This window comes from Schistosoma haematobium, chromosome 3 (genome assembly GCF_000699445.3).
Source record: "Schistosoma haematobium chromosome 3, whole genome shotgun sequence".
Taxonomy (NCBI): Eukaryota; Metazoa; Platyhelminthes; class Trematoda; order Strigeidida; family Schistosomatidae; genus Schistosoma; species Schistosoma haematobium.
The window spans coordinates 27,975,093-28,001,850 of NC_067198.1; the positions used below are offsets into that span (position 1 = coordinate 27,975,093).

Below are 26,758 nucleotides of genomic sequence, written 5' to 3' on the forward strand. Positions count from 1 at the left end.
CACAAATCTGATAATAGCTATGAACGTTGAATGTAAGTTCTGATTGGAGCTTTAAGAAAGATAAGCCCGATGGAATTCAATTATCACAAACATGGTGAAATCTTACATTTTTCCAAATCGCTGATTGATTTTGTGTTGACGACTGCGCTGTTGCCCCGTCTTTGCTTTTCCACTGACCGAATACACTATCTTTGGCAATACTACTGGTGACTTGGCGGAGAAATAATATTCTATCTACCATTGCCTTGCCATTGTCTGAACGGCGTTATCAGAGCAGAATGCCCAACCCGTTCCCCCATATCTTCAATACAGTGTACAAAGTAGGAGTGTTTTATAATTTCCTGGAATCCATTACTAAATAAGTAGCACTTTTGAAGGTGTCTCAACACCATTTTCAACTTTACTCACCTGGTGTTTTAATTAGTCTTTTCACTTATATTTGCCTCCATTGTATCAAATGTACTCGCGAGCGATGTTGTTGCGTACTTCTCGTTACTAGGATCACCAGATTTTCGTGCATGTTTTGCAGTCATACTATTCAGAAAAGTTTCGTGGAATTAAAATCGTTTGTGGACTATACAAATCGAAGAGAATTCGGTAAGACTGCATGTCACGAACATCAGAGCGTTTCGGACAAGCTCACGGCCCAGCGATCTACTAAAGCTCTAATAGCTGACACACCAGTCAATTGTCGCTCTGTCTATCTACTTCGACTTAATTGTTCCGGCCGACTTGTTGCTGCGGCACACGGAGATCGCTCTGTTTGTGTTTATTGCGCTTCCACTGGCCGACTACTGTTAAAATGCATTGGTCATGAAAAATCTCCTTGGACACTAACTGTAAGTCATACTTTCAATAAGTACTGTTTAATTGGAACTGGGTTTTGGGTAAATGTTTCCGTGTGAAGCTCTGTATTAAGAAGTGGTAAGAATATGCTCGACCTCCACTTTGGGGAAGCTGCTATAGAAACATCTGTGGAAATGGTAAAAAAAACCAAAACTTCCATAGATCTAGGAAGTTCCCCAAAACTTGAGGAAAACCCGAAAGTAACGAGACTGAGTGGGTTTCGTTCACCTAATGGTTATTTCAACTCCAATATTAGAAATGATTGATCCTGTCATGGCAACTAAATAAGCCACTGGCAGTTAAAACTAGGTCCCGTTCCTGGCTGCGTAAAGTGAATCGTTTGATTTAGCACTGCATCGAGTTTAGTAGTCAAACTTCTGTCATCCTAGTCTTTTAGACGTGAGTTTACGTAGTAGGAGCTCCTAATAGTTCTAGTGGGTTGTAACTGACCCTGTCATCGTTCTCGACTTGTGAGCTGTATTCATTGCTCGGTGATCATGTCACGATTTAAGACACCTATATACCATGAACTGCTGGCCGCACAGCCAGTTTTATATTTCTGTATTTATAGAATATCGTGGTACTTGAGGTAGTCAGTAAGCTGTGTGTGGATTCTTCTCCAATTACTGTTAGAGCGGCTAGGTCTTATCACTAACTTTTACAGTACGAGGTTATCGGGCGCAGATGCATCCACTCTTTGTGTTCTCCCAAATTCTAATATTCTGAATTATGTGTCCTTTTTTCTCTTTCCAAATTTATTTCACTGTATTATACTCCTTGGATAACATCTTCAAACCCTAATCTTTCCGACTACTGCTTATACTCTTACTACCTCTACCACTAGATGATTTGAATCGACAAATGTATCTTTGTGCTAATGTGATATGGCAACTCAAATTGATGTACGCACGTACGAAGTTCTACGTTGTTACTGACTGACCAGTATTTCAGCTACATTGTCAAAACGTATAGTTTTCAAGTCTTAACTGCAATTTTACCGATGTCATGGAATAAATTAGTCGAGAACGTTGCTTCTTGCATAATTGCCCACTCTAGTCAAAGTTGAAGCAGATTTTTAAGTTCACTTGACCGCTTGGTTGGTGACTGTATCTCTCGTTTTTTGTACTACACGTTAACTCGCTACTAAGTTTCTTAGACATGAGGTACTCAATTTCATCTTTCTAATTTCAATATCTTGTTCACTGTTTTCGGCTCCTAAAACTTCACATCTTACCTGAAAATCAGCTTTCATTAACTTCAGTCATAATCTTGGCAAAGCATATCCCTCTCTAAAATAGACAAATCCAACCTATTTGACTCGAGTCCGTTTTAGCAAGTCCTAAAGGTTGGGGTCATGAAAATCCACATTCCTGACAATACATCAGTGAGTCAGCTAGCTGTTGCGCGCTTATTCCGCTTAAAGGGCCTAAGCACATTTTACTGCGTTATCCAGGTTTAGAAATGTGTTCACATCTAATGTTAATAAATTTAATCGTTTTTGATGGTCAGTGATGCGAGTCTGGAGAAGAGGGAAATTGATTACGAATACACTGGTCTTGAGTGCTGTTAGATGTATTAGGACGGTCATCACTTCCTGGCCGCCCACACCGTGGAAGTGTTCTTCCAGAGGTACCTGAAGAGGAAATCGGGTTAGGGGTGGTCTTAGTGACCTGAGAATCTGACCGCAGTGCTCAAGAGATAACTGCTTGAGGCCGGTCACACACGACCTTTTTGTGAGTAATTTTCGTGTTAGCTCTGCACTTGTTAAGACCTTACCGCCAGAGACGGAAATCCATGGGATAATGTGAGGTGTAGATTTTTAGGGTCGACCTTTTCTAACCCCACCCTTCGTTGTGAGAAGGCAGCATCGCTGTTACGCTGGTTGCCTGAAATAAACACCTTACCGCCATCACACCTCTGTACAGTCGACAGTACGACTTTGCCTTGGGTTTGGTACTTTTATTCTTATCGCTCTTCAAACGACCTGTCTGGCATGGTGAGACCCTGAGGAACGATTGTTCTAGCTAGTATATTCCTATTGGTTCATCACAATAGACAAGCCCGACCACCACGTCAAGATAGCAGTAGCGGTCGGAAGTCTAGTTAGTTCATCTGTTGGGACGTGTTCAGTAGTGGGTAGAATGCGAGTCCAACGTATGGTTTCATAACTATACTGTCGTGTCGTATTTAACGTGTTGTCCTCCATTGCCACTGACTTAAGTTAAAAGCAGACAACAAGACAGTTTATATATCTTTCATGATTTTACCAAAATACAAACTAGCAAACCGTATTTTGTCTAGTTCCTATAGAGTGCTAGTCGTCCCTCATAAAGGATTTATAACAAATCACTGTGCAATCTCTGACATCCTAGTAATTTGATTTTTATTCATTTTGCAGAACAAGTGGTCAAATGTTGGGATAAAATCATTCATAAATGCTCACCAACCTGATTAGACAGTCAGTTAGTCGGGGAGATAAGACTGACTGACTGAGACAGTCAGTTCCTCGAAAATCTAAATACCATTGTTCGCAACTGACCAGTTGATATTGTTATAGCTTCAGGGGAAAATTAGTTGTTCAAGGTAACGTGAGCTCATATTATTCATCGGAGTGACTGCCTACTAGTTGGCAACACTAAACTGTGTTGTACATTCAGATCCCAACTAACACTGATTAGAATGAACAAAGTAATATTACTGATCAAGCGCAACTTAACCAGTTACACAATCTTAGATTCGGTTGTTTATTTGTGTTGGGTTATTTCTGAATTTGCAGTAAAAAGTTTTGGTCCCAAAATACTACATTTAGTTATAATCAAGCTGCCTGATACGGAATGTGGAATACAACACTTGGTTATCCCTTTGTTTCATACCCGATTCCCTTTATTATATTAGAGAGCAAAAACAAAGGTTGGTTCGAAATAATGAGTTCATTTTATTTCGTCAGGTTCTTATCAGCTGCTTGCAATCTATAATATTTTAAAATCAAAATTACAAATATTGGCATACTTATAAAAACGAGGGTGATTAGAGATAAATATGTTTATCATGATGTAGTGGAAATTCCAACCGAGTTAGTAAGGTCGTAAAGATTTTTGTTTCAAACAAATAAATAAAGCTTAAGGGAGGGAAAGTTCCAGAACACCGAACTAATGATCAGCACTTATAGAGTTAACAAACATTAGATGGTTGTGTAATAAAGTAACTGAAAACATTAATGGTAATCAAGAAAGATATGAGTTGAATTGTCAGCCATGAATTAAAGAAGAATGGCAAAGACGTATTCAAAACTTCAAGAGTTGAAATAACGAACAATGCAATAAAAAGGATGTTTCAGTTTTCCTGTATTTACTTGAAACCTGAGGAACGTCTAAAAGATGACCTAGTATTTCCGTTTTAAATCCTATTACCTTGTATAAATCTCTTTCTAAATAGTTTCATCCAACACAACCCTTCTTGCTTGCGAGTGGATGCCTTGGTGGCAATGTACGGCTTTGGAATTTAGAGCATTTGGCAGTACTTGGTGATGAAAAAATCGAGGGCATTGTGGAACTATCATCTGTATGCGTTTGGAAGCACACGGGTGCAATCGCATCCCTTACTTTCCATCCAGTTCATCCCATATTAGTAGCAGCATGGTAAGAGATTCCTAAATGTTGATCTTTTAGTCTTCTTTCTGTAACTTCGTATTTACTCATTTGCAGGGGCTAATTTTCTTGTTACCTGTTTGATAGCGTCAGAACCTTAAAGCGGTATTGTTTGGTTGACTAATTTTTTCAACTGGATACAGAACTTTAGTACCCTAAGTGAAAACATTTCGCTAGTAGTGTTTGATATAAAGGCTATAAGAAACTCCTAATGTTGTTACATAACATATCCTACTCAGAAAAACCCAGTTCTACCGAAATTTAGATGTTGCACTTTAGCGTTTCGGTTGCGAAAGTTCCTTTGGAAAATCATCTTAGTTAATGACAATTTAGTAGTCAATTATTTACACACCTAAATGGACTATAGTCTGTTCTCTACTCCATTCTTTAAAGTCTAGAGCACACTGTTCACGTTTATCGATGTGGCAGATTCTTAGGTGAGCCCACGAATGGAATTCGGAATATAATATCCTGTCCCCAACTAAATTCCTAGTTTTTTAATTTCTTACTCGAGTTTACTATAAATTTCTACCTTAAAGCAGCTTTTTCTTGTGACAGATTTGTGTTTAACAGAGAATTAATAAACTTCTTCACCTATAGGACTCAAGAAGTGGTCTTTTATGATTGGGTATCTGGCCGGATACTTTCGGCATGGCGATTTGTATCAAATCATTCACGCGTAAGATGGGTGAAATTCGCCCCTGATGGAACAGTCTTATACACAGCAACCGCCAATCCATCCAACAATGAATCAGTTTATGTACATAAGCAATCTGATCAACCAGTGGTTAGGAGCCCAACAAAAGTAGTAGCTACCAAATACCCGAAAGAACCATCTTATATCCAAGTGGATCATGGTATGTGCCCATCAACTTAACAATCGCATTATTTATCTTATCAGGTTCCACTTTGATACACTAATGTTTCGTCATAATTTTTCATTCTAAACAATCGTATTCATTGTCCTTAAAACGTAATCCTATATTGGTCGTTGCTTTTAAAACTTTCTATGATAATTAGTGTATTTTTATCTTATACTCTAATGGTTAGTGTAGTTGACACAGACTTTTTTGTGCAGTTGTAGCTGCCGCCTTGATTTGATGTTCCGGCTTGCATTTCTCGATGACCTAATCTGGAAATTGGGACGCTTTTATCTCTAGGCCCCATCATCCCGAACAAGTTAGTTGAAAAGTAAAACTAAAAGCAGCAAATTCCTCTGAAGTAAGTTTGTACTGCGGACTGTATAAGTCTATAACAACAGCAAGGTGTTTCGCTCAGACAAGCTATCTCCAACCATACTCACAACTGAAAAAGGGATTTAAAAGCTCTACTCTATACATGACACACCACGTTTCTTCATTTATTTTCATCTTCGGGGTTAAGTCCTTGAAAATACGGAGCTAACTCATCTGAGATTACTCGAATAAGGGCATGTGCATCCGGTTGCCTGTGTTCATGCCAGCGGGTCTCCAGGACTATTCTTAACTTTGTTTCGTCTTCAGATACCTCAAAAAGAAGTATCCTTCCACATTGTGAGCCACTGCGAAGTAGTGGACTCCTTCATGGCGCTAACAGCACGCTAAATCACTGCTTTCATTATCAGACCCCACATTTATTGCCGAATACTTCTGTTTCCACTATCGTCCCTCATTTACCACTTATTCCTCATGTACAACCAGTACTAACGATTCGAGTTCACGAATTGCTATTCGAATCCCATGTCGAATTGAACAACAGTCGTCACTTACGAAGACCTTAGGATCTCGTGTCATCAAGGTATGCAGTGTCTCCTGAAACACTCATACATGATCCTAGCGTTGTCATTTACTCGACCTCACATGGGCTCCAGTATCCTGAGGGGACAAATGGCGTATGAACCATTCGTTGGTCACTGGCTACCATGGAACTGCATCTCCTCACGATGCTCCACTGTCTTGTGGATCAGACCTTTAGGTCAAAGGCTCCATGTGTGGCCCCCCTAAGAAAACCACCTGCTTCGGTTTGGGCACCCGGGCAGTATCACAGCCCTCGCACAAATCAAATGAGATTTGTGTGGCGCATATGCATTTGGTGCCTCCTTGTACCAATATCTATATGTTCAAATAAATAATTAAACGACCTCACTCGGCCACTATGAGGAGCCAATAGAATATACCACATGCGCATCTGAAGACCTGACATCAATTTGTGATCTTAACCGTGTAGGTATAACGCTCTAAAAACAGAACATCGACTTCTTGATTTAGTTCATATCAATAGTTGCTTATGTGCTGATCATTTTGATAGCATGGTAAAACTTTGAAAATATGGGGGTACACCGTTGCCTCTTCATAGTTTTTGCCCATGGTCGCACTGTCTGCAGTAAAAGATGAATTTTGCGGGTAAACCTTCAGAAAGCCAGGCTCTCAGATTTGGCAATATTAGCATGTGATTTTAACGCAAAGTCTAACTGGCAGATAACCGTGACCGTTTGCTGCAATTATGCTCAAATAATTGCTTATTCCTAGGAAGTACAAACTCCAAGGATGAGAGAAGACAATCTAACCTGGTATCCCTCAACGTCAATACAATAGATATAAATAAGTGATATATCCATCGGCTCTCGTTAGAGAGACTTAATACAAGACCACTTCTACTGGAGCACATGTTCGGGTTCTTATCATGCCGTGGTAAAAGCACGCATTTTTGCGCTCTTGACCGGACGTGAATTCACAACAAAAAAGACCCTCTAAATATCAATTGAAGGATGAAAAGGTCAAAAATGCATTCACAAAGGGATTGGCTAAAAATCTGGTCTATTGTAGAAAAACGGTTGGTTCTGCAGATACTTGGAATAATGTTCAGGCAGTTGTAAATAAAGTATTGCATCTATCAAGTGCTCAAACCAAAGCATTTCGAAAGATTAGTGAATTTAGGTGGCATCCGCTGAATTGTTTGAGGCTCAAAAGTTCATCCCAACAAGCTCAAAAAGTGATGAAGTGATAACTCAAACGCCAACTAACAGAAATTTTGTGTAGTGATCGTGAGCAGTGGTGGGCAACAAAATCAGAAGAAACGGAAAAGGCTGGGGCGATTGGTAAATTTAGACGACTCTACCTACTGATCGAAGAAACAGGTGGTAATAACTCGAGAATTATTGAGGCTATCTAAGGAAAAAACCTGACAATTTTGCGCCCTCAATCCAGGAGATAAGACTAATGAGCAGAACACTGTAAGGAATTGATCAAATGCCCTCCAGCTACCCTTCAATTACCAACGAATTTCCTTAACTCTTAATGAGGTTGGGAATACTATAACTTATCAAGACAGAGAGAAACAGATCATGATTAATTAACTCCAGTTGTGGTCCAGGTTTAGCTGCTGAACTATGGTTCTGCTCAGTTTTGTGATTCCACGCAATCCTATCTGATCAGTGACTGGAAGTGAAGTAGTTGAGTGTATTGACCATTACATTTATCTTGGAAGTCTGATCAGGCCTGAAGGGTTGCTTACTTACGCCTGTTACCCCTAATGGAGGAGTATAGGCCGCTCACCAGTATTCTCCACTCAACTCTGTTCTGGGCAATCCTCTCCAGTTGCTATTCATGCTTATCATGTCCGCTTCCGATTCCCGACGCAGTGTGCTCTTTGACCTTCCACTTTTTCGTTTCCCTTCAGGATTCCAGGTTAGCGCTTGCCTGGTGATGCAGTTTGATGGTTTCCTCAACGTGTCCTTATCCACTTCCAACGTTTTTTTCTAATTTCCTCTTCAGCTGGAAGTTGGTTTGTTCTCTCCCACATTAGGTTGTTGCTAATGGTATCCGGCCAACGGAAGGGTTAGGGTGTCTATATTGCTCCACAATTCACTCTGTAAAACATGGACTTTGAAAGTAGAAGACTTGTGTAAGCTGCAATTTTATTAATCATAGGTGTCTTCAAAGCATTCCTGGTGATTTTTGGAACAACTTAACGAAAAATATGTAGGTTGGGCATTTGGTCATAGCTAAAATGTCAAATTGGTTGGTGAGTTTTGTTATGACTTTATGTCCGGCTTTTTATCACGTGATTTATCCACCAATCAAAATACGACTTATACAATCTTAGCACTGCGCCAAACCAATGACGTTCGACCGATATGAGCAACCTAGCGTCTTATTTAGTCATATGTCTGCCTAGCCGGTCCACTTGAGTCCAGAACACAATACCAGCTTCTGCAATATGAATCATTTATTTCAAGCATGCTCGGTTTATATATCAACCAGACAAACCACAACGTACCATAAAATAGAAAATAACATTTGTACAGTATTTGACCAAATGTGGCTGTGAACGTGGGAGTCAGTAGTCAATAAACTGAACATAGCTTAAGAACCGCAAATCGTACAATAACAAATTATAGGTCAAAATAAAGCTTATAATAAGAGGAATATAAATATACATAATCTAATTGTTGGATAGTTATACCATAAGAATATATAGATAATATTAGTCAATTAATGTCTCAGAAGTTACTCGTGATTTAATCTTCGCTCGGATATAACAAGTTTTGCAAGTCTTCATCTATTGAAGTGGTTAGAACATGTGGAGTAGGGTATATTGCATGTAATGTAACCATAATGTGTCGCTCAGTGCATCTTTCTCTTCATTTAGTTGTTATGTAAGGTACTTTGTAAACTTTATAAAATAGTTTACACTTCAGCCCAAAAAGTCGCATCATAAGCGAGTCTTTATACCACACCTTAACTTAAGAGCCGCCTTGCACCATGTTGGTTTAATTGGTGGTAGGTTGAAAAGTTTAATACTTTGGTTTGTAGGTAGGTTTTATTTCAATAAAACTGTTTAAGACCCTTTAAAGTCCCAACCGAAGCTGCTACCTTGACGCGGTGGTCGGGCTTGCCTATCGTGATGACCCAACCGAGCTATATTGGCTGGAACATATGTTCCTGTAGGTTCTACCATGCCAGGCAGGTCGATTGGAGAACGGTTAGACTAAAAGCAGCAACTCAAGGTCTGAGGGCGAAGTCGTACTGCTGACTGTAGAGGGGTGTGACAGCAGTAAGGTGTTTCCCTCGGACAACCAGCATCTGCCGCGATGCTGTCTTCCCACAAGGAGGGGTGGGTTAGAAAAGGTCGACCCTAAAAATGTCACCTCACGGATTTCCGTCTCCGGCGGTAAGGCCCTTTGAAGAACGGAGCTAACACATTAAAGACCTTCCACAAAAAGGCCGTGCGCGACCAACCTCAAGCAGTTGTCCCTTGGGCTCTGCGGTCACGCTCCCAGGTCATTAAGGCCAACATTAATCCAACTTCCTTTTCAGGTTCCTCAAGAAATACCCTTCCACGGTGTGGGCAGCCGGGAAGTGATATCAGCCCTCATACCCGTAACAACACACGAGACCAAGTTGGTCACATTCAAATCCTTCCTACACCTCCTTATACCACTCTTATCTCCCCGACTAACCCTTCTCACGTCCTTTCTTCACCTCGCACCGCTAGGGCAAGCGATTCGAGTACGCGGAACGCTATTCCTGGTCTCCTGAAAACACGCGCTAAACTACACATAGGAGCTTTTAACGTCCGAACGCTGTGCCAAATAGGACACCAGGCTTCCTTAGCTAAGACTTTAGAATCCCGCGCCATCGATGTATGCTGCGTCTCCGAAACGCGCATACAGGATCCGAGTAGCGTCATACACTTGACCTCACCATGCCGAAATAAAGAACCGACTCGATTCACACTTCGTGTATCTGGAAGCCGTGATCACATCGCTATCAGCCACCGATGGAGGGGCTCGATAGAAGACTGTCGCTCATTCTGGAGCACACGTTTAGATTCAGATCATGCTCTAGTACAAGCGCGTATTTGTCTGCGTCTTACTGGACGTAGGAAAGACGCTGCAAGGAAACCTCTTAGGGGCCTACTTAATTGATAGTCAAGCTAAGAGTATATTTCAGGAACAACTAGGAAAACAGGCAGCCATATAGGTGATGCCCACCCCGAGACAGCATGGAATGATATCCGAAAAGCTGTGGAAACAGCAGTGATATCTGCTAGTACGGTAACCCGTAAGGTTAGGGAGCAACACTGGATCTCAGCAGCATCTATCGCACTGATAGATGCTCGGGAACTCATTCCACCTGGCTCTGAACATAATGAAGAGCGGAGTCAGCTTAAGCGCAAGCTGACAAGAAGTCTACGCAATGATCGTGAACAGTGGTGGGTAGCGAAAGCAAGAGAGATGGAAAAGGCAGCGGCAATAGGTAATAGCAGACAATGGTTCAGAATCATTAGGGAAACCGACTGTTAGCGAAACACTCTCAGAGAAAGATGGACATATTATACATTCTCAATCCAGGAGATTGGATCGATGGGCAGAACACTTTAGAGATCAGTTCAACTGGCCTTCAGCCACACTTCGGTTTCCCACGATCTCCAGTCAACCTGAATGGCAAGTTAATTTAGGTCCTCCGTCTCTTTACGAAGTCGAAAAAGCCATAGGAAATCTAAAGTGAGGGAGAGCAGCAGTCCCTGACAGGTTTACTCCTGAGATTTAAGGATGGTGGTTCAGTATTAGCAGTGAGATTAACTGAGATCTTAGGTAGAATTTGGGAACTGGACGTAATCCCATCTGACTAGTCTCAATCACTGATTGTGCCAGTCTATAAGAAGGGTCAAAAGTCCTCTTGTGACAATCACAGAGGAATCAGTTTGACTAATATGGTGTCTAAAATATTAGCTTCAATAATACTTCGACGCCTAACCAAAGCTCGTGAAGAGCAGACTAGAGAAAATCAGGCTGGTTTTCAACCTGGACGTGGTTGTATAGACCACATATTCACACTACGTCAGGTTCTAGAACACAGACACACGTTCAGACGCCCCACAATCGTAGTATTTCTCGACCTTAAAGCAGCATTCGACTCTGTCGATCGTAAGGTTCTATGGTAGTGTTAGTCACTGAAAGGAGTACCAAAGAAGTACATTAACCTTATACAGGCTCTCTACTCGACAAACAACTGGTAAAGTGAGAGCTTATGGCGAACTGTCATCAGAATTGATTACCTCAAGTGGTGTTCGTCAGGGCTGTCCTTTCTCTCCATTCTTGTTCAACATTGTGGTCGACGTACTTTTAGAGATAACACTTTCCTCGTCTAGATTTCCAGGGGTTGAACTTCTACCAGGAGGTTCACTTGTTGACTTAGAATATGCAGATGACATAGTTTTATTTGGTAAAGACGCTGACAAAATGCAGAGTCTTCTGACCACTGTAAGCAACAATGCAAGCATGTTCGGGATGCAATTCTCCCCCTCGAAATGCAAAATGTTGCTTCAGGATTGGGTTGCATTGACACCCGAACTAATGATAGGGAGTGAAGTAGTTGAGCGTGTCGATTGCTCCACTTATCTTGGAAGTCTCATCAGCCCTTGCGGTCTGGTGTGTGACGAAATCTCAGCACGGATACAGAAGGCTCGACTAGCTTTTGCTAACTTGCATCATTTATGGCGTAGGCGAGATATCCGTCTATCAACCAAAGGACGTGTTTACTGCGCAGCAGTTCGTCCCGTCCTACTTTATGGCAGTGAAACATGGCCGGTAAGAGTAGAGGATGTTCGTAGGTTACTAGTATTTGATCATAGATGTCTTCGAAACATTGCTCGTATATCCTGGGACCATCGAGTAAGTAACGCAGTTGTTAGGAAACGGGTACTAGGTAAGGATGGCAAATTAATTGATGAAGTGGTGAAACTTCATCAGTTGAGATGGCTGAAACACGTGTTACGTATGCCCAACCACCAACTGCCTCGACGTGCGATGTTCAGTGGTGTAGGTGTAGGTTGAAAGAAAGCTAGGGGCGGCCAGACCAAAACATGGCACAAGTCCATGAAGTCACTGACAAGTGGACTGAGTCATGTCGGTAGGTGTAAACTACCTGGTTGGGGACCGCGAGATGATAGCAACCGATGGTTAGAGACCCTGAATGAAATGACTCAAAATCGTTTGCAATGGCGCAGGTGCATACACTCTTTGTGTTCTCCCAAATCTTGATCTCCTTGTCTCTTTTTTTCTCTTCCCAAATCTATTTCACTGTATTATACTCTTTAAATAACATCTCCAAACACTAATTTTCCTGATTACTGCTTATACTCTTATTACCTCTACCACTACGGGATTTGAATCGACCACTACATCTGTGTGCTAATGTGGTATGGCAACTCGGACTGATGTACGTACGTACGAAGTTCTACGTTGTTACTGACTGACTAAAGTCATAGTTAATTCTGTGATACATGTTTACGAAATCAAACTATTTATCAAAATGTAAACAATCTTTAGCCAAATATACTTGGTCTAGCCATACCTTAGATTAATGGGTAGACTGTGAGACTAGACAACGATTGCTAAGAATGTAAGGATAATAAGTGTTTAGGTGTGTTAGTGTTCCGTGTTTCATACTGCGACTCATTCAAACCGGTTCTGATGTTTTTTACGAAGATTTTATCCTGATATGAGTCTAAATCAACTGATTGGACAATGGTGTAGTCTAAAAATAATTAACATGCTTGGAAGACATTATAAAAATATTCATAATGTTATAGATTTCGTATCGTACAGTCTTTAAGACTTTTTTATCTCCTGAAACGAACACAAGAAGGAGAGAACGTGAACGGGGAAACGTCTTGACTTCCAGTAGTGAAGATTAGTGTTCAAACCAGAGATAGGCACAATTGATATTACACGATATCATGGAAAACCAACACAACTTTCGACACAATGAATTAACTTGTCTTTCAGAACATGGAAATCTGAAATATAACCAATTCACCAACATTCTTACATAATGCTAAACCATTAAGAATGTATTCCACCTCACATGGATTAACATTAGCAATACAGACTTAATAAAAAGAAGCAAAACGCAGAACAAAATACAGTGCTGTTAGATGTATGAGGACGGTCATCACTTCCTGGCCGCCCACACCGTGGAAGTGTTCTTCCAGAGGTACCTGAAGAGGAAATCGGGTTAGGGGTGGTCTTAGTGACCTGAGAATCTGACCGCAGTGCTCAAGAGATAACTGCTTGAGGCCGGTCACACACGACCTTTTTGTGAGTAATTTTCGTGTTAGCTCTGCACTTGTTAAGACCTTACCGCCAGAGACGGAAATCCATGGGATAATGTGAGGTGTAGATTTTTAGGGTCGACCTTTTCTAACCCCACCCTTCGTTGTGAGAAGGCAGCATCGCTGTTACGCTGGTTGCCTGAAATAAACACCTTACCGCCATCACACCTCTGTACAGTCGACAGTACGACTTTGCCTTGGGTTTGGTACTTTTATTCTTATCGCTCTTCAAACGACCTGTCTGGCATGGTGAGACCTTGAGGAACGATTGTTCTAGCTAGTATATTCCTATTGGTTCATCACAATAGACAAGCCCGACCACCACGTCAAGGTAGCAACAACGAAATACGGCTTCTACAATAGTTTATAGTAATGACAGAAGTGACGTACACCCCGCCACCAGCTTACGCTTCTGACTGATTACTTAGATAAGTGACGGGAACGTGTGTCATATGTACTTAGTCACCGTCTACCTTGATTGACCATATAGAGCAGTGTAGGCTAATGCCATGAGAAAACTAGGGACGATCAAATCAATACTCAGCATCAGTTCATGAAGTTATTGGCTACTGAATTGAGTCATGTACGTATATGCAGACTACGTGGTTGTGCTCCACTCGATGAACTCAACCAGTGATTGGAAACGGGTAACATAGCTGAAAATCGTTCACAATAGCACAAACATTCGTTCTTTAGCTTTTTCTCGATATTTAATCCTAGCATTTCTTCATACGTACCTGCTCTGTCGTCCCATTCCATATTCCGAATGTTCAATTGTTCTCATCATTGTTACTACGCTTTTCCAATCTATTTCACAGTTCATCTTGTCATGCTAATTGATTGTGTCAATGTGGGCCAACTCATATTAGTGCCACGCTATACCAACTGATTGGCAGGACAAAAAAATTAGTAGTTCTGAGATTAGATGTAAGGAATTAAATACACATGGTAATTTAGTTGATGAAGCTGTGGATTTTCGTTTATTGAAATGGCTGAGACATCCTATATATACCCAGTCATCTCCACAATGTTGTGTGGCTTGAGTTGGTTGGGAGGAAGCCAAAGATAGCTAGTTCAATGCGTATCATCAGTCCATTAAGTCGTCATTGACTCTCGTACCAAGCCATTCAATTAGATCACGAGAGTACTTCATCTTGGCCAACTCGTTAACCGTGATTAATGAATGATATGGTTCAAAGTCGATCTCTGTGGTCCAGATTCATTAATTATTTTTCTTCTTCGACACTTCTAGTACCGAATTTGTTTCATACTTTTTCGCTAATTTATTCCCTTCTGAACCATGTTCTTGGTGTTCTATTTATAACTATCATAGATACCACCATTTCCCCACTCTTTTGCTATACTCCATGTTAATTTTACCTATGTGAAACAAAATTGTTTCGGATTTGTGCTCGGTTTATAACTAACTGAAGCACTTAATATGAATTCTTAAAACTTTGTTTCAACAAAACGGAAAACTATGTATTTTTGTTTTTACTTATTCGTCTTTTTTGTAGATGGCGTCAATGTAACTCCCGAAGCCTCATGTGATCTCACAGTACCTCGTGATACTCTTTTAGAATATCTTGTCAATTGTTCTGATTCCTGGTTTCAAAGTCTCGGTATATGTTCCGTTTGTTCGGTTCGTTTATGTCGGTGGGCTGGAACTCTCGGACCTAAATTCCCAGCAACGACGACAGATATTCGCCTTGGGATGTCTGTGGCACAACAAGCCGCAGCTATTATGGCCACCAGTACTTCGTCCAACATGATACCATCACATGTCCAACATCTACTGAACCTGACAAATCCCAATAATCGTTCTGAAGTGTATGAGCGTCTCTGTCGTGATGCTAACCCAGCTGCCGTAGCCATAATTGAAGATATGCCAGTTCATGAATTCCTTCGCTCAAGAGGCAACTACTGTCAATCCCCATGGGTTGCAATCTCGAATAACGGTGTATGTTGTGGTGGTCATGCTTGTGATTTGGTGATTACTCATCGCGAGTTAATGCGTCATTCTTTATGTCGACCTTGCCTCTCCTCGTTTTGGTCTTGGGCTAACAAACATATTGCTTGGTGGCGTTGGTCGTTTTCTACAAATGATGAACAATCTCTAAATTCTACGTCAAATGCTAGCAGTACAGCAGGTTGTGTACCAACTCGTATATCCTTTGGAGTAAGTAAATAACAGATTTGTACTTACTAACGCGTAAAAATAAGGTATTATTCCTTTTTACTCTGTAATAAAATCAAAACCAATTGCAACGTCGCCCAACCAAGCTATATGTGCAGATCATAGCTACTGATTACTAACCTTTGATGTATGCAACAACCTATACTTGGAATATACAGTCTTACTTGTCAATTATATTAAGTTTGTTTTTGCAGTTCTATACGTCAAATAAGTTCTAATAGATTTGTATTTTTAACAAAGACCCTTCGATTTATCATTTTTAATTCGACTAGTAAAGGATAACTCAAAGTAATCTTCTAACCGCTCATCCTTATAAATACAAACTTACGTTCTTGGTCTATGGTTTTCGGGGAAAACATTGACTAGAACTGGTGTTGCAGTTAGAAATTCTAAGGAAGGTAAACACATAAGAAGCCTCTTTGATCGTGTTTTTGGCACGTCTGTTTACCATGTTATTTCAGTACGTGGGATTGAGTAAGAAAGTGACTATCGACACCAAATATGACTTTAATCTGTGAAGTCATCAACATGATATAAAGAGTAGTTGAGTTCCTAGATAGATTCTTTTAGATAATGGCTATCAATGGTTGAAAATCGTCAGTCTCTTAATTCAGGTTTAGTCACATTGGCAAAAATGGCTTTAATTTTTTCCCTTAAGTCCCAAATACTTTATTATTGGTCATTAATCTGCGTTGACATATATTATTGCTCGATTATTCTTTTTACCTTATGTATCGTCAACTGTGGTGACTTGAGCTTATCACTTGTGCAAAATTGTAGTTTCGGCTTTCTTTCAGTATTTGAGTTAGTAATATTAAATTTAGGTTGATTATTTCACAATAATATGATTAATCTGTTATAGATTTAGTTCATTGTAGCCTGTGTTTAATACCACGATTTTGGCATCATATTCATTTCATTGTTCTTAATGTTTATCCAGAAAACGAATAATGCGGAAAAGTCTTCTGATATTGAGCCTCCTGTTGGCATTTGCATCCAGTGTCAAGCTAAAATGTCCTTACAGTTACAATCATCACCCAGTGTGTCACTGACATGTAACCAATCTCCCGTTTTATCTCATGGAGCTGGTTCTGAACTTAAGGAATCCGACGTCCTGTCAGTTAATGGAAAAACCTCTAAATCTCTCCGCTTAATGCCGCTTGCAGCTTTGGATCTTTTGCGTTCAAGGTTAAGTAATGCTCATGAAGTTACTCCAGTAACTTATGTAGCCACCGACTTAATCAACGATTTTGTTTTCAGTCAACACATCAAAAAACTGTTAATCAATGGCAGTGATTCCGATCTCAATTTATCTCATACCCTGTGGGACTCAAATATTACTATACCTTACAATCAGGTGGGACAGATAGTCGTGTGTGCCTCTTCTTCATCTAAGGTATGTTATTTCCCATGATGACAGTTTCGGTAATTTTTGTATTTAGACTAAGGAATTTTTAAATTAAATATTTACGAGGTTACTCATCTTTTTCTCACAAACGCACCTTTATTCGTTTGATAATAATAAAAGCAGTAGTGCAGCCAAAATATGCCTTTTTGGTCTCCGTGTCTAGTGTTTTGGATATCGCTGGAGTTGTTGGTCAGCATTTTTCTCCCTGTGATCCACTAAATCTAGGTTTTAAGCTGCTGATGTCAAATATTATAATTACTATTTTTTGACCGTGAGGTGCGATCATTCCATCCATAGATAAGGTTTGTAAGAATATCACCACGAAAATAAAGCGGAGCCAACCGAAACTAAAGAAAAAGTTATCACTAGGTAAATTTGTAATATATGTGTACCGTGCAACCTTATTGGAAATCCTTGTCTATTCATTTTGTTGCTCATACTCCATACACAAATCTCTAACCAGCTAACTATGTATCTCAGTGAAATTTTCATAATTATTGTTACTAATTTTACCCCCTAATACATACCTGTATTATAACGTGATTAGTCACATTGGTTTAAATTCTGCGAATTCATATTTATGATGGGTATTTCGGTTATTACTTGTAATTGTACAAAAGTTGCTACCGAGAATGTGTAACTGCTTAGATTCTCCCTAAAACAGTTGTTGCGTTGTTTCTGTAAGATTGCACCCACAAGCACATTCATCCTGGATTAAATAGTAACGTAAACTAAGCTAGTAGAAATTCGTTTTTTCTTATTGTTATCATTGAACGTAAAAGCATAGTGACGACTTAACAGCCTTCCTACCTGAGCACAACCCTGAAACTAAATAGTTCGGGCTTTGTGTCCAGCGATCCCTAAGTAATCGCTCTTGATAGATAGAAAAAGATTATCTCTGTCATTGATAGGGTTATTTAGGGCGTAAAACATATCTATAGCAAAGGTTCGAGATATGAGCCAAGGCTTCAATGTCACTGCCAAATTCAATCGATTCATTTGACGCAAGTTGGACAAATAAAGCTCACCCAAAAGGTAGTCCAATGATAATAATTATCTAGTGGCACAAAACGTTTCTTGTGTATAGAAATTTTAAGTGAGAAACTAAATGTATTGAAAAAAACTAATCCGTAGGAACGTAAAACAGAAATATAGTATTGTTTAAATATTGAAATCAGTGTTAATTTCTTTTATCGTTTGTTAATTTGCATGAAAAAATCTCAATTATCTAGATTTGTTTTGATGGTATAGAGGCTCCAAGGCTTAAATCAGTAATACAATTTCATGACCGTTGTTGTCACTCGGCTAAAGCTTATCATTGTTTCCATCCACTGATTAGTATCCTACTCATTGACTAGCAATCAGAAATTCGCTCATCAAAAACCTTTTATAATAGTTGTTTATGATCGTACAATGTAATTTGCAGATTTTAGAATAAAAATGAAACTGCTTTATATTCCTGTACAGTCACTGAATTGCATTGATTTTGTACACAGTGGTTCGTAGAGCTATGTATTATTTTCCATCTTTGTAATTATATGTTATTGATTCTATTGACTGTTTGTTAATTTTGATCTTTCAGCGTCGAAAAATGGATAATCAATTTCAGAACAAAATACTTTTTAGTCAGTGTGGTAGTCAATTATCTTTTGACAATAGCTCAATTTTAAAGCCCGTGCTCATGGATTCTGATCCAAAAGATGAATTATTTGGATCTAAACTTCCGAACACTCTTCTAACGTGTAAATATCGTTTGCCGCAGGAGGCCTCTGATTTGGGCGCATACACGCGCGACAACCCTGATAACAATTGGAATTATCCACGTCCTGCTACCGTTCACTACACTTCTAGTGTCATACCTTGGATGTCATCGTCGATTTTCCCGTACGTCCAGACTGGAGCTTCTCTGTTAAGATCTCCCCGCCAACTTACCGATTCTCTTTCGGAATCCACTATTGTGGATCAAATTTCAGGGTTGTCAACTTCTAACAAAGTCTCTATGAACGATACACAGCATGTCGACAGTTGTGAAACTGATCCATGTGAAGGTAATCCTACATTATTTTTAGTTGATGTTATTTATAAATCCTATGTTGTTTCTCAAACTTCTTACCCACAAACCCTCTTGGGTATGAATAGGGATTGATATTCATACGGCGAGACTATAATTTATGGACGAAAGAATCAAGTATAAGATTAAAGGTTTTGGATTTTGGCGCGAATTTCATTCATCCATTTGCTTAAATAGCGTTTTTGGCATTTCAGATTATGTCAGATCGTGATGAAAAACATAATTCTAGTTTCTCACCATAGTTTATAACCGTCATTTGGTCCTAGTTAGTATGTGGACATTCTCAAGGTCGCTTCAGCGTCGCTCAAAGGTCTTCCATAAACTATGGTCTCACCATTCATACCTTATTCTCAAAGTTCTAAAGATCTCTCATTTTCGGCCCGTTTTCTGTTACTTCTACCAACTAATCTACCTTCTTCGATTAATTTTTTTCTTTACAACCACACAATACTTGCCATTTATTAGAGTAAACTTCATAATTTGGAGCTTGTAGACGCTTGTCCGTAGATGTGTGCATCGATGGGTTTCCGAAGCAGTCATGATCTTAATAATGTGAATGTTCGCTTAGACTCAGCGAAGTCATTATTTGCTTATTTCATCACTGCGATGCTAGTTAAATTAACAAACTGTTGGGGATGCTAGATCCCCAAAACTCACTTGGGAAACGTCTTATTTTTGTAATTTATTTTGGAAATTTGGATTTCTTGTTTTCGCACCAAAATCGCCCATTTTCACCTTCATATCGTATTTCCCACTAAAGGGGACATTAAATATCATTGATGCGTTGTCTCTTTTGATATGTTATTTTGTAACGTTTTCAAGAACATTTTTATGCTGTATATATACGCTTCAGTTATGCTTGTGCTTATTCCTGTTTATGGGATACATTTTCCCTCTTCTGAACCTGGACTTCTCTCTATTGTTAGTGGGACTGAGACACATCGGATTAGTTAGCTTATTTGGTCATTGTGTCACTGAATCTTCGTTCCATTTGCCGATTTAGGTGATCTCGTAGTCTCTTCAAACATAGCACAAACCTAGACTTTTGTGACCCGTTGTACATATATAACGTTTGGACTCTTCAAACTATTAACTTAACTTGCAGATTGTAGGTTTGAGTTTCCAGGTTAAGGCAATTACTTCTGCTACTCCTCGTGACGAAGCATAGGCCTCCCATCAGCAATCCCCATCGAATTCTATCTTGGACAATCCTTTTCATATCTGCTTCCGATTCTCGACACAGTGTGCTTTTTGACCTTCCTCTTTTCCGTTTCCCTCTAGCATTCCAAATTAGGGCCTGCCTCGTGGTTCAGTTTGATTTCTGTAATGTATGTCCTGTCCACTTCCGTCGTTTAAGTAGTCACATGTTATATGTCTATTTATTTGCCCACTACATCATTTCGTATACCATTGTTAAGTTGCTTTTGTTATCTGTAACGAAATCTTTTAGTTTCAACTAATTCTCGTACCTAAAGGTAGAAAAAACATTTCATGAGAAAATAAGAGTTACAACATTTCACAAGGGTAACTTTTTCCGTATATTTATTAAGTTACTCTGCAAGTTTTGCCAGTTCCGAACCTGCATTCTAAATTTTCAAGCGAAGTTCTCTTAGAGGCAAAAAATATGAAAAATAAAGCCTCTAAACAGATATGACAACCGAGATTTTGGAGGTGTTACTTTTTTCAGTCGTGGGTACTGACTGCCAAATTATTAAGGCTCATTTGTATTTACACGATGAATTTAATAACTGCCAATTATTTTGTTTTGTCAACTTGTTTGCTTTCAGGACCCAACCGAAGTTCAATGACTGCATGTTGCCGTTGTGGCCGTATTGTTCTTCAGACATTTCCCGTTGATCCACACTCTAATATCAGTGCAGTTGTTTGTGAAAAGTTAATTTATTCTGAAAATCGGTACTTAACTCCTAGTTCCCAGAAAGCTCATGGTAACATTCATTCACAATGTTCATCTAACCAAGATCCCCATACTCCCACAAATCATCCTTCTTATCAGTTTGACTTATCGTCATTGAACTCTTGTCCGTCTGGTTCTACTTCTCTGTCTAACCGATTCAGAAACGTGGAGGCTAGAAAGTCGGAAACTGCTGAAAGATCGGTGAATGCCGTGCTTCATCTGATTGACCAAACAGGAAATAATTCTGTTTTAAATGCAGTGAATCGCAGTATAACTGAAGTCATAACAGGTCTCTTTGTTGATATGGGTGAATATGGATCCGCCTCTAGTCTTCAAGTGAGTTTTTATTAATATAGCTGGAGTGTTTTATTGTAAATTTACTTCTCCACCGACCACTGTATAACAAGAATCCCACTACCCATCACTCCAAATTCTGCTAATTAGTTATCACACAAAACTACTGCCCTAAGAATATGTAATTTTCAAGATTATTCAGATATTCAATTTAAAAAGATCAAACTTAGTAATTTGTTTGAATTCTCAAGTGATATTTATTTTTTATTTATTTATTTAAACACATAAACATTGGTACAAGGAAGCACCAAATAGATATGCGCCACACAAGTCACTTGATTTGTGTGTGAGTTCTGATACTGCCCGGGTGCCCAAACCGAAGCAGGTGATTTTCTTAGGGAGCCATATCCCTAGCCTTGGGCCTAAAGCTCTAATCCACAAGTCAGTGGAGCAACGTCAGGGGGTGCAGTCCCATGGTAGTGAGTGGTCAACAATTGGTTCATACCCCATTTGTTCCCTTGGGATCCTGGAACCCATGTGCACAATTGGTTTGGAATCAAGGTTTTCAAATTCTTGTAGGTGGATCCTCCATATCCACCAACCTGGTTAAAGCGCCAGACCTTCGCTTTTCGTCCTCTCAATTTAGTAAACAACAGTAATGCTGCGAGAAGGCAGTGAGTAAGACTTCCCTGACAGTGGTTGTATGCAAGTGGCCATGTCAGAGCATTTCGAGAGAGCTGACTTTCCCCGCTCTCGGCCATACCATGGCATTTGGGGGCTCTCAAGTGATATCCAAATCTACATTCGAACAAGTAAGACATACCTCAATAATTACTCTACTATATACAGTAAATCTAAAGATGAATTAGCTTAATGTATCCTTACAATGAGTTAATCTCATCTCTATACAATATACCTCTTCTTTATAAGTTTATTACATACTTCTATCTTCCCAAAGTACTGTTAACTGTTGCTAGTTTGTTATGTAACTAATCTTCTGTTCTTTTTTCCTTGACAGGATGTTACACATCGTATTTGTCGGTGGGAACTAAGTTTATGCAGTCCTATCTATAATACTCCTTATTTGTCTTCATCTGGTGAACGTGATTCAACAAGAAGTGTGTGCTTGCCCATGCCAACCAACGTTGCTGTATCATATAACAATAATAGTCTTGTTGTTCCTCACGCTCGTTTGTTTAATGATTCATCTGTCTGTCTCTCACCAGATGGACGCCTTCTTGCTGCATTTGTTATTCCTCGAGAAACATCGTGCTATACATTACAGTCATCTCAGTCTTCCGCTTTACTCGGTACACTTCTCGCTGTGTATCGTCTGCAACCAGAACATAACCGTGGTCAGTGTCTGTTCGCTCGCCGCTTCACCTCATCTAGTCCTGTATGTGTTGACTTCAGTCCTTTAGGAGGTTTTTTGGCAGTCGGGTTAGCAACTACACGCATACCTTCGGAACCATTCTCTACCACGAGTGAGTCGTCTACACAAGAAAGTCTTTTAAGATATGGTAGTTCTTCATCGCTCCAGGACCATTCAGACCTCCGTCAGCCAAACGTGAAATGTTCGTGCCAAAGACAATCCTCTGTCGGTAAGTGTTTCGATATTATTACTCTCTACTTTGATTTTAGTGAAATGAGCATATCAGTGGAACAACACGATTCATAATTAAATAATTTTTGTCCTTTGAACAGACACATCCAGATTTTGTAAATTGTACAGTTATTTTAACAAATAGTTCCACTGTCGTGATTTAAAGGTTATTTTGTATCATTTATTGTAATAACTGCAGACAAACTATCTGTAACTGTTACGCTCTCCACCATCTAATGTCCCCTAGATACTGTATTTCTCTCGACTTTTTGCAAACCAGAACAAGCATTGAGGGGGAACAATATATATTCCAATTAACCTGAAAACACAAAGATATAATACTAGTAAGATTATATGGAATTTACATGAGCACCTCTGTTCATTCACTAGCATTGATTGATGGGAAAACGGAGCAATCAACACATTCCGGTGTGAGTCCGATCTCAACAGGGCTAGTCAAAGTCCTATGTTGTGCAAACAATAACAATATGGTTTATCATTAGTAATTTCTAATCAAATAGGTGAAATGCATTTGTAATAAGTGTGTTTTAAAGTTTTACCCATGCATACTAAAGCCAATCTATCCTGGTTCTTCATGAACGTGGCAATAATTTTTCATTATAATCTTAAACAAGAGACGAATTCAGAATTATTACTGTATGCCACTATTTAAGGCGTGATTGGTTTCAATAACAATATCTATCATTTTACTTAGACTTCGTAGTATTATCTTGTTTCGTTTCAAATGTTTGATATCATTTACCATTTACACTATCCTGTTTATAGCCCCTATTTTGTCGTTTTTGCTTGTGCCAAATGGATTTATTAACTGACACTTATAGTTATTGGAAAATCCATTTGTTTAGTAGTCTACTCTGACGGTTGCAATAAGCTTAGATTGATATATGTCAGCTTTTTAAATGTACCATTGATGTTTAAAGTTAGAGTTGGGTATTATCAACCAGATTACCTTGCATCTATAATCACAATGAATTTCAGAAATCAGTCATTAAATATTATAATTTTACCGAATCGCGTTACATTATTATGTGTGTCAATTAACTTTCAATATTAAAGATCAATCATGTTTTCACTTTAACTGTATATTAATTTACACTTCACTACCATTTATTATGCATTAAGAGTTCAGTGTTATTTTTTACATGTTTGCTCTTAGAATATGGTGATTCATGTTATGTTTTTCCTGTTACTGTGGTATTTCCTTGCATTTCTTCACCATAGCATGCGTTTTCCACCTTCAACGTTCCAAAACACAGAAGGGTCAAATTCGTCGGAGCCTGCGTGATATTCAAAATATCAAACATCCTGCACTTTTGGATCCTGTCTCATCAAGATATCTTGAATTATCTAGTCCATCTTCAGAAAAATTAGATCGCTGGCACCGGTTATTACTTTCAGCTCAAAGTGGAATCTCTTTAAATACCATTGTTTGGAATGCCAATGGCAGCATTCTTTACGGTACTACCAAAGGTCTCATCGTAATTTCTCATGGAAATCAATCTTCTTCCGTATCAATTCTACCACTCCGTTGTACCAAGTCACATATGCAGTCTGTGAACGACTGCGAAGTTTCTTATAGAAGAAAACACTTTATAAATCAAGCACAAACTATTACTAGTTCCTCTAACTTTTCCGTTCCTCAGTCTCGTGCTGTAATTTAAATACTGACTTTTTAAATCTATGTATATTTAGGTTTACTGTGCATTTAGTTTATCTTAATTTTTGCTCATTTTACTGGTAAACCCATCTGTAATCATATTTCTACTGGATTTAAACAAAAACAGACGCTTTATGGCGATTCCAATCCCACATTCAGAGTACCTATCTTAATTTTCTATCTGGAAACCGGTAGTGATTAAAATAAAAGTTTATTTTTTATAACTCCGTTCCATTTTTTTTAAAATATTTAAGTTTATTATACTACAGTTCATATAGTGTTGTTTTCTCACTATGTAAAACAGATTTCCACTAAATCGATCATGTTTGTTTATAAACCTGCTCACTGACTATTCAGGAATTGTTTGTTCACTATATTGTACGATTTTAACTATTTTCCCACTTGCGTTTTACCAAAAGCAAAGATATTTTGTTTGATACTAATCGTTTCATTTTTGTTACGCAGAAAGTTAATATTTATGTTAGAACTTGTTATTATGTGAAAGGTTTACTTCCTTGTGTTTGTTTTCTTCTTTTGTATAATCTACCTCAGCTATGTCCCAGTGATCTTTAATGTTACTAACTCGGTTTTACTTTTATTTTGAAATTCTAACTCATTTCTTATTAAAAATATATATTTCCGGTTTGAGTTTTATCTGGTCTCTTTTTTTATTCATAAACTTATTTTCTTTAATTGAGATTACAAAGTATCTATGATGAATGTGCAACACAGTGAATTCTTTTAAGTTTATGTAAACTACAAGTAACTTCAGTTATGTAGATACTTCTAGTTGTTTCCAATTGTTTTCCATCGAAGTCAGTTCTAAACCTTGTAAGTTAATCGTACCTATTGTTATATTTTCTCTCATACAACAGTGAAAAAACGGGATAAGTCACCACTCATTTATTTTATCACATATTCTTGCTAGTAGCTTTACGATTTTACAGGACATATATATCTTTTTAGCTTACTCATTTCGTTATTCTTCTATTCGACATTTTTTATTATTATCATTTGATGGTGGTTAGTGCTTTCCATAAAATATCTACAGTATCCAATTTATTCATTGATCTCGGAAGCTAAAAATATCAAAAACACTTATTCGTCCTGTGTATGCCTGAACACCGATTACCACGACGTGCAATGCTAACCGGTGTTGGAGATGGTTGGAAGAAAGTTAGGGGCGGCCAAACCAAAACGTGGCATCAGTACTTGAAGTCACTAACTTCTGATCTGAGCCATGTTGGTAGATGCAGACAACTTGGTTGGGGTCCGCGTGACTATTGTATCCAATGGTTGGAGACTCTGGGTGATATGGCTCATAATCGACCACAACGCCGTAGGTGTATACACTCTGTCTTCCCTTAAACTAAGAGATTAAAATTGCTTCATATCTTTCTTTTTACCAACTGATTATTTCTTCCCGTTATACGTTCTTATATGCAATCTTTCTTTTATATAATACCACCTCTGAATTAACTACTTTTATGAATCCGGTGTCCATCTTGTTGTGTTAATGAGGTATGGCAACTTGGACCTATGCATAAATGTGCCTGATCCTACATTGTAGCTGACTGACTGAGTTGCTAGTTATTCAGATGATCATAGGTACCCATCACGGAGTTACTCATTTCCAAAATATATATAACTTCGTAGGGGAGGTAGTCTGTTTCCTGAGATCCTATGTAGATCCATAGAATCTATAAGAATTGAACCAAGAAATCTTGACCTTAAATAACTAACGTTTGCTTGTTTTCGTCAAATAATGAACGGAATTTGTTTATTGGTTGTCGACCAAAAATTTCCAATTTTAAGTAATTTATCAGGTATAGATTCGTATACTTTGAGCTACGCTCTAAGTGTGAGGGCTAGCAATACTATCAGGCTCCCTGAACTAAGGTAGGCAACGTGGAGTTCGGGCCTGTGACTTATTGACTGAATTGAACGCTTTAACCATTGAACCACCATCCTTGGTAATGTGCGGTGTAGTTTGCCATTTA

General features: G+C 38.9%; 1 protein-coding gene across 1 annotated transcript; it reads left to right on the top strand.

Moving 5' to 3' along the window:
• Nucleotides 1-518: 518 nt before the first annotated feature.
• AMBRA1 (WD domain, G-beta repeat) lies at nucleotides 519-26,381 on the top strand (the record flags this gene model as incomplete). Its single annotated transcript, XM_012939674.3, has 9 exons — nucleotides 519-839; nucleotides 4,282-4,484; nucleotides 5,094-5,350; nucleotides 15,110-15,771; nucleotides 16,730-17,185; nucleotides 18,780-19,245; nucleotides 21,056-21,519; nucleotides 22,496-23,078; nucleotides 24,323-26,381. 9 exons carry the CDS (start codon nucleotides 519-521, stop codon nucleotides 24,760-24,762), a joined length of 3,852 nt encoding a protein of 1,283 aa, XP_012795128.2. The 3' UTR covers nucleotides 24,763-26,381.
• Between the last annotated feature and the right edge of the window lie 377 nt (nucleotides 26,382-26,758).